An 8,297-nucleotide genomic window follows, 5' to 3' on the forward strand; every position below is an offset into this window, starting at 1 on the left:
ATCCCTTAACAAGATATGATAGTTTTTGTTTCTCAATGTATAAGTTGTGTTTTGTGAAAAAGAATTGTGGCTTTTGCAGCTTTGCTTGAACCAAACATTAGCATTTTATCGCATGGCGTGCCACACCTTAGACGTTGGCAATCTACGGCGGGAAACCAAACATCCTCTAAGTCCACAATATTACACAACCTATCCTAATCTTCGATATCAACACTTAGGTGGTTGAAGTTCTCAAATATGTATGATGATACTCCCTTAAGCTTTAACGACAGAAATTCATCGAGTATAAGGGTATTTATAGATAAATCCCCAAAAGTAGACAAGCCTTGGGGGAAATTCTCTTTGACGAATGACGACACTATTAGCGGTCAAGTGGTTCTACTAGAGATATGGGGATACTAGTACCTACCACTCCTGTAGCCTGTAGGCCTTGGTGTGGACTTGTTTTGCCAATGCACTTTGTAAGCATCTAGGTCCTTAGATAAGTGGTAAGTATTTTAGCGATTAATCAAAATTGTATCATTACGACTAGCAAAGTTGCTTGAAAGGACATTGAACGTTAAGTCACAATAACTTAGGGCATTCTTGGTCCCTAATTTTAACAACGAGAGATCAAAATGACACAAGAAGATGAAGGACACTTAGAGTAGTATAGGTTCTAGCTTTCGGTCCTTTTTTGAATTACTCTCTCTATCCCAAATTATAAGTCAGTTTTAACTTTTCAAAATACATGCTATGTATCCAGACATAATGTATATCTAGGTACACATCAAAAGTTTTTAAAAAAATCAAAACAACTTACAATTTGAAATGAAGGGAGTAGCTTTTAATCTTTTGAACATACTATAAAGAGGAGGTAAAAGTTTGTAGTCGAGCATAGACTTGATAAGATACTCATTTGTGAAATTCTTGCACTAGATAGCTCAAAGAAGGCCAGAAGTTCAACAGAGGTAAGGAAATTCTTGCACTAGATAGCTCAAAGAAGCCCAAAGGTTCTACATAACGACTTAAGAAAGATTGAATTCAACAATTCCTGGATTTATTCTTAACACCGTATGATCTAGCGGTTAGAAAAAAAATGTGAACATCAGACAATTGCACAGTAACCCTGCTTAGTAGTACCAATAATTATGCCATCGCAAACTAGCCGTTGAAACTCCAATCAATGCTCCGGTGACACCGCAGGATCATTCGTTGAGTGTATTTCCAAAATCTCAAAACTTCATAATCCACTCTGTCAAATTCCTTGTATATTGATGATCAAAGTTGAATTGACCAATAAAAATCTAAATGACTTATGTTTGCAAAATCAGAGTATCTCCTACCAAGCCAACAGAAGACGTGACTTGCATGAGATGAAGAACAGAGTATTCACACACAATCCACCAGAAAAAAGATCCATAAGCAACAGAGCTTAAAACATAGCATTTGCCTTACATACTGATACAATCACACGGTCTGGCGACTGGGCGACTGCAACCAAGGCTTGTGAGAGCTAAAAAAAAAGTCATACAGGAGCTGATTTAAAGATACATAGCCGGTACATTAAAGCTGGCAAACCTTCCCGTGAATCTAAAATCTGCGAGCCAAGTACTTTTAGAGCAAATTATTAGCTTCATCGCACAACAGTTCTGAAGGATCAGCCACAGAAGTTACAATGTAGTATCTCTGGGTATCCTGAGACTAACCACAAGAGCTTGCGTGACAGGGTGAGGCCTGGCGAGGAGTGGTTAACCAACGATCCTTCGTTTACTTGTGCAAATGATTGCTTAGCTTGAGGCAGACCAATAGAGGGAATGATGTCCAAAAGCCAGCTTATTACGTACACTGGGGTACTGGGAAAGTAAAACTTCTAAGAGTACATGGAAATACTCGGCAACAGTTATTGAAGTAGCATCACATTCCAATGGGGGCAGCACACAGAGCTGGCAGAGCAGCACTCGGAGTTGAGCAGTTGTACCCAAACAGGTCCAGCATCCGTGGGTTCTGGCACTCAGGCTCATAGCCCACTTCCTTGACGCCATCATCATCTGCTGGCAAGATCTTCTCAGTCAAGGAGAAACCAAAAAGTCTGCAGCTAGTTTTGCGAACCTCCCCTCCACCAGACCCAAGCTTAGCAGCATCTCCAGGTGCTGAAGCTCTTCTAGTCTGAAACTGATCCAAGTTCATTTGATCAGGTGTTTCATGCTGTGGCCTGGTCCAAATTTCCCTCGTCCTATCAAATGGGCCAGACTGCTGGCCATTTGTACCTCCACCAAACTTGCTTGCCAGTCCAAGCTGTGGAACCACAGTTCGGTTAAAAATATTATCAGGGTTGAGAGAGGGCACTTGTGCTCCTGGCGGAGTAGATAGTGTGAGACAACATTCTTGAGCTGTGGCTGATAATCCATTAACAGCAACTGGGGTATGCATATAACTAAGCAGCCCATATCCGCCTTTCAGTGAACAAGCCTCAGACATCATTCCTTGGAACATAGGAACTGCCCGAGAAATTTCTTGACCTTGCAAGACCTCTGAGAATCCAATAGATTCATTGAAGCCTACAGATTGGTAGGTAAAACCAGAGTTATGCACTGCGAGTCTGCTTGTTGGACCACTCAATGCGCAGCCACGTGCATTACCAAGGAGCCTACTAGCATCAGAAGATTGAAGTTTTGCAGCCTCAGCAGTTTGAGGAGCAAACGGAACATGACGAGTCCTAAAACCCATCAATTCTTGACCTTGCAAGACCCTGGGTAACTTTCCAGTTTCCACGGAGTCAGTACAACCATTCCCTGTAACATCTAATGCGACAGTCAATTAGCATATAGGTTAAAGGATAGCATACATATGTACAGGCATTAGTCTTGTGCTATGAGAGCTTACACATTGCTGGAACGTCCAAATTTCCCTGAGCACACAACTTGGTTCTTTTAGAACTAGATGCGGACAGAGAATGAGCAACAGAGATAGAACCACCAGCTATCTCGATCTCCCATGGAGATACTCTATCTTGGCCGTTACATTCAGCACCATCCTCCCATCTTACCTATATAAAAAGGCAACACTTTAGCAACCAGATATTAATAGTGCAGTTCATTATGAACGGATAGTTATAATTTGATTATCATAAGTGATATGGCACATAATATTTCTCATCCAAAGGAAAACAAGTCCATCAGTTCTTGCAAAATAGTAGACAATAATTTGATTGTCAAGAAATACTTGAACTGAAGGTCAAAACATAAAACAATTCTAAGTTACTAAGGAATATCACGTGGTAGCAAAATTTTCAGTATGAGAAGCCCTCATAAAGCTTGCCCAGGGTCTTGCAAGATCAAGAAATTTGGACGCTCAGGGCTGGTGGTATGATTCAAATCTCCTTATAAGATTGCTACAGTTAGGGTTACAGTGTATTTGTGACTTTACCTTGGTACAAAGAATTGAAGAGTTAGCACAGCATGCATCATGCAAGATTATTTCCAACAGGTCAAATATAACCATCATAAAGCAAATAATAACAAGTTAACAACAGTATTGTCTCTGATGTTGCGTTTCTCTTGTGGTAGGGGTAAGGGGTTATATGCCAAGTCCCTGCTTTATTGGTCAGGGCCCTAAGGTGTTGGGCAGGCAACAGGCTATAGGAATGTTTATTGGTTAGCATTCTCCTTCCTTAACTCCCTTAACACAAGACTGCACTAAAACAACATTTTTTACCAGAATCCAAACAATCTCCAAAAGAATATACATCTACAAAAGCTTCCCAGGAGACCAGGAAGCTGGCAATGATAACATTCAGACTAGAGCTTAACAAAATAAGCTGAAATGCATACCAGCAGGCTTCTCCACTTCGAGCCAGGCCATTTCATGGGATCTATTTCACTAATGCGAACAACCATTCCAGATCGCCTAAAAAACATAAAACATAAGAAACAGGAAACAAATGCATACAACAAAAATAAAGTTGAATTGAGAAGAAACAGACCTTTCACTAACATCTTCATTATGGCACTGAAAGTTGATCCTTGCTCCAATACAGACTGGATGATTGAGGCTCTTCAGGAACTTATGGTATGGAATAATATATTCTGAAGCAGTAGCTCTGCAGAGAAAGAATTCAAATTGAAACGAGTCAGATGATCTTTTATTATTTTATTCTAAACCCACACAGCTTTACTCGGCAGGTATTGAAACATGTCTTATTTTTACAAGGATTTCGACTGATATTTCGTCATATACTAGCAGAAATAAATAAAAAAACTATATCGTGGAGTAACTTTGACAACAAATTATATTTATATTATATATGTATGTCCAAAGAAGGATTCAGGCTCGGAACTTTTTGACCCAAAAACTGTGGGGGAAATCCTCCCAGGAGAGTAAGAAAGTTGCCCAGCAAATCAAGTTTTAAGCACAATCGCTGCTTAACTTTTAACTGTTGAACTTCTTGCAGTATGTCATCTTATCAACATGCCGAATTGTAGCAATTCAGGACTACATGTTTGATTTAAAGTCAAATTGACAGTATAAATATGAATAATGTATTTTCACCTTGGATTGTAAGAAATGTGAAAAACACTTCTGTGCTTCAAGGAATCAGCTACAGCCGACAATGTATGCCGCTTTGTACTGTCACTACTGAAATCTTCAAAAAGGGCCTCATTTTTAAGCTGAATGGCCCTCCGTACACCCAACCTTAGTTCACCATCATCACCTCTACAAAGATTAAAAAGAAGACACTTTGCTTAATAAAGATACACAATGCACCTATGGCTACCACATGGTTCATCTGCTTACCGGAGAAATAACACAGCATCCCCTGAAACCAGTTTCTTTTTATTGACAAATGAACTCCATCCAGTAGTCAAGAGATGCCTACGAGGCTGACCTGGAATGCAAAGCAATTTCACCACTTGCTTGAACTTGAAGAAAATAACAGCACTTCCATCATAATAATAATTCAGATTTCATAATAGATGACCAAAGCAACTCAATCAACACCAATATCAGCTGGACCATTATTTCAAAGATACTAATTCTTGTACTCCCTCCTCCGCCCCAAAAAGAATGGAAGTCTCGCTTCCCGAGGAGTCAAATGATCTAAATTTAGACCAAATATATATAAAAATGTATTGATATTTATGATGTATAATAAGTATCACTAGATTAATCATTGAATATATTTTCATAATAAATCTAATTGAAGATCCAAATGTAGATAATATCTTTTCTAAATCTAGTCAAACTTAAGATTGTTTGACGGAGTAATAAACAACACATTGCAAGTAATCTTCGGCTATTCGCAGTGCACACAATATTCGAGGAACATATCAATATTTCATGTCACACATATGCACACACGCACAGCACAAATGTGCACACACACACACACACACACACACAACAGAAGTTATAAAACACAAAAGAGAATAATGTGAAACAGAATTCACATCAAGAAGATTTGGCCAATGCCAAAACAAGAAAATAGGAAATTGAAAGCTTGGAAGCTACAACTACTACATGTTTCATATTGATGATCAAAATATTCATCCAACATTTACGTTACATGTAACATATGTTTTAGCACGAATCTTTATTTGGCTTTGTATACAAAATCATATGGAAGTAACATTGATGTCATACCATACATTCATTTGAAACTTAGTAAATACATTTTAAAAAGGGCATCGTTCACTCCTTGTCTAGTAAAATTGATCTCACCCCTATATATATGACGAAACTTCCACTTGGCTCCATGCAAATCCTTGGCAACCAGCTCTTGAGAAGGCCTGAGCTGATTATAATCCTATGAAACACAGCAACTAAATGTGGTTAGCACTGAAGCACAAGACACGGCGCAGTTTCAAGAGAAATGGCACAAAAGAGCAGCAATATCACCAGAGGCGGGAAACAGTCCTCAGCAGCACGGCGAGGAACAGAGAACCCTCCATGCGTGCTTGTGTCAGAGGCTGTAAGGGTTTTGCAGAACATGTGCAGCATCCGGGACTTCCTTTCAGAATCCAAATCCTCCATGTCATCGTCCCCTTCAACTCCACCACCATGCAGATTTCTCCCAAATGCCTGAGCCATATTAAGATGTGTGGTTCATGCATTAAACAAGACAAGAGAAATGGCATTGTTTCATATGGAAAATGTTCCTTTTCATTGCTCAGGAAGTAAATCCCACGTTTCGTCCATATTTCTTGCTACAATGATTCACTAGGTACTGAAATATGCCAATAGTAGTATGCTCGGCATGCTAAATGTAACCACACCACACAACCTAGTAGCTCAATTACAACTAGTAGAACTAAAAATGTCTATTTCAATTTATCTGCGCCTCCCCATTCCCAAATCTAAAAGCGTACACGCACGCACACCGTACGAACGCTTACACCACACTGGACACTGCTAACAGAAAAGGAAACAGGGCTGACACACATATCAACCCAAAAATCTTCTCCAAACAAGGGGAACATGAATCTCAGCGATCCCCTTGAACATGCGAATCCAATCGGGTGATTTTTTTAAGGACATTTTTACCTCGCCCTCCGCAACCAGCGCCAGCCGCGCGTACACCTCGTCCGTCGCCGCATCCGCCTGCACACAGCCATGCGAACCTCGTCATCAAAACAATGGAGCCTCAATACAGCCGCGCCCCCAAAACAGACCAGATGTGGCAAGTACTGCTGCACTCACGCATAGCTCGACATCCGCGACGCGGCACACCACGTGCGGCGGCAGGTCCGCAGCGACGTCGCCGCCGCCCGCCGCGGCTAGGTGGCCCTGCGGCAGGTACACGACCAGGCTGCCCCGCCGCGGCAGCGCGACCACGGGCCCCGCGCACGCGTGCCACAGCTCCCGGCTCACCGCCGGCGGCGGGCGGCGCTCCTGGCCCTCGCCGTCCACCATGTTGAGATCGATTCCCATGGGGCGCGCCACCACCACTAGGGTTCCGGTTCGTGTTCCGGCGCCCGTGCGGTTCCCCGCTCGCCCGCTCCAGGACAAGCCGGTTAAAAGGCGGAGCCGACCGCGACCCGGCGGGGAGGAGGCGAGGAGGGGGAGGGGGAGGGGGAGGGGGTGGACGAGGAGGATGAGCACCCCATTAATGCCTCCGGGGCCGTCGCGCTCCAGCCATCTCCTTCTCAGTCAGTCACTCAGTCATCAGTCAGTCGCTCAGGACCCCATGCCGCTCTGCTCCTGCGGCGACCGCTCCCTCTCCCCCCACCTCGGCTGCCGCGATCGATGCCGGTCGCTGTTGCTTCCTGGGCCGCTGCCGCTGCCGCTGCCGCTGCGTCACTGGTCTGAGGCTACCCTGCGACGCCCATGTCTTTTATGACGCTCCTGTTTCGTGAGCTGCTGCTGATGTGAACTTGTGAAGTGAGGCCGAGGAGAGGAGAGGTGTGGTGATGAGGTGGGGATGAGGTGCGGGTGAGAGAGGCAATGAGGGGATGGATTGGATGGGCTGTTTCCTTTTGCCCTCGGGCGCCGAGGGTTTTTTAGGGGGGCCGAGCCGCTGCTGCGTTGAGTGGCACAGCGCTGCGCTCTGAGGTGCTGCTGCGCGCTTACTGGACACCGTGCGCGGCCGCGGCAGCAGCAGCCCAGGCTGCTGCTTTAGGTGCCACTGTTCCCCCAGCAGGAGGCCACCCGCCAGCGCCTCGGGGAAAGAGTGCACGACTGGACCTGCACGGTGCCGTCCTCCCCGTCTCACATTACTCCTGTTCGCTAGCCTGAAAGGTGACGGCTGAAAGTATTATTATTCGTGGGAGAGAAAAACACGGTTGGGCCCAGTTTAGTTTCCCAAATCCCGTCACATCGAATCTTTAGATGCATGCATGAAGCATTAAATATAAATAAAAAATAAAATTAATTACACAGTTTAGACGAAATCCACGAGACGAATCTTTTAAGCCTAATTAGACTATGATTGGACACTAATTGCCAAATAACAATGAAAACGCTACAGTGCTCATTTTGCAAAATTTTTTGCATCTAAGCAAGGCCTTGGTTTGGCTGGTAGACAGGCTAACAGGTCCCGAGTCCCCAACCGCATCGGTCATCAGGGTCTTGTAATCTAGCGGTGTGATTTCGAGCATCCGGACGTGGTTTTGACCTGAAATTCGTCTCGGTTCGTTTGATCGGATTAGGACAGTCAGGTTCACGCCAAGTAGATCCTGCCTTTTCACGGGAGTAGCTGCTGCATTTTGCAGGTCGAGGTGGGTGAATAGCGCTTGTATAGTTGTAGGAGCTCAGGAGATGTCTGTAGCTGTAGGTCATACTGTATGTACTCCTGCTCATATGCAAATAGTACTACCACT

At 43.8% G+C, this 8,297-nt stretch overlaps 1 protein-coding gene across 2 annotated transcripts; it reads right to left on the reverse strand.

Annotated features, from left to right (window-relative positions):
* Positions 1–951: 951 nt before the first annotated feature.
* On the reverse strand, positions 952–7,448 carry LOC136450582 (auxin response factor 3-like). 2 transcript variants are annotated; one of them, XM_066451082.1, is made up of 10 exons: positions 6,679–7,448; positions 6,523–6,579; positions 5,878–6,060; positions 5,701–5,785; positions 4,777–4,867; positions 4,531–4,695; positions 3,965–4,081; positions 3,813–3,888; positions 2,866–3,028; positions 952–2,783 (listed from the first exon to the last, which is right to left on the reverse strand). In XM_066451082.1, exons 1-10 carry the CDS (start codon positions 6,907–6,909, stop codon positions 1,897–1,899), a joined length of 2,055 nt encoding a protein of 684 aa, XP_066307179.1. In that variant the 5' UTR covers positions 6,910–7,448; the 3' UTR covers positions 952–1,896. The 2 variants fall into 2 exon arrangements, with proteins under 2 accessions (XP_066307179.1, XP_066307180.1); XM_066451083.1 differs by having other exon boundaries at positions 952–2,774; positions 6,679–7,447.
* Between the last annotated feature and the right edge of the window lie 849 nt (positions 7,449–8,297).

Source organism: Miscanthus floridulus, chromosome 5 (genome assembly GCF_019320115.1).
Source record: "Miscanthus floridulus cultivar M001 chromosome 5, ASM1932011v1, whole genome shotgun sequence".
Lineage (NCBI taxonomy): Eukaryota > Viridiplantae > Streptophyta > Magnoliopsida > Poales > Poaceae > Miscanthus > Miscanthus floridulus.

What these genes read in the sequence shown, in the direction of transcription:
- LOC136450582 (XM_066451082.1), bottom strand. Translation starts at nt 6,909, where the DNA reads ATGGGAATCGATCTCAACATGGTGGACGGCGAGGGCCAGGAGCGCCGC. An exon ending in CACATTTCTTACAATCCAAG is followed by an intron (nt 4,082 to 4,530) that starts GTGAAAATACAT and finishes CTTTCTCTGCAG; the next exon opens with AGCTACTGCTTCAGAATATA. An exon ending in TTTGGACGTTCCAGCAATGT is followed by an intron (nt 2,784 to 2,865) that starts GTAAGCTCTCAT and finishes CTGTCGCATTAG; the next exon opens with ATGTTACAGGGAATGGTTGT.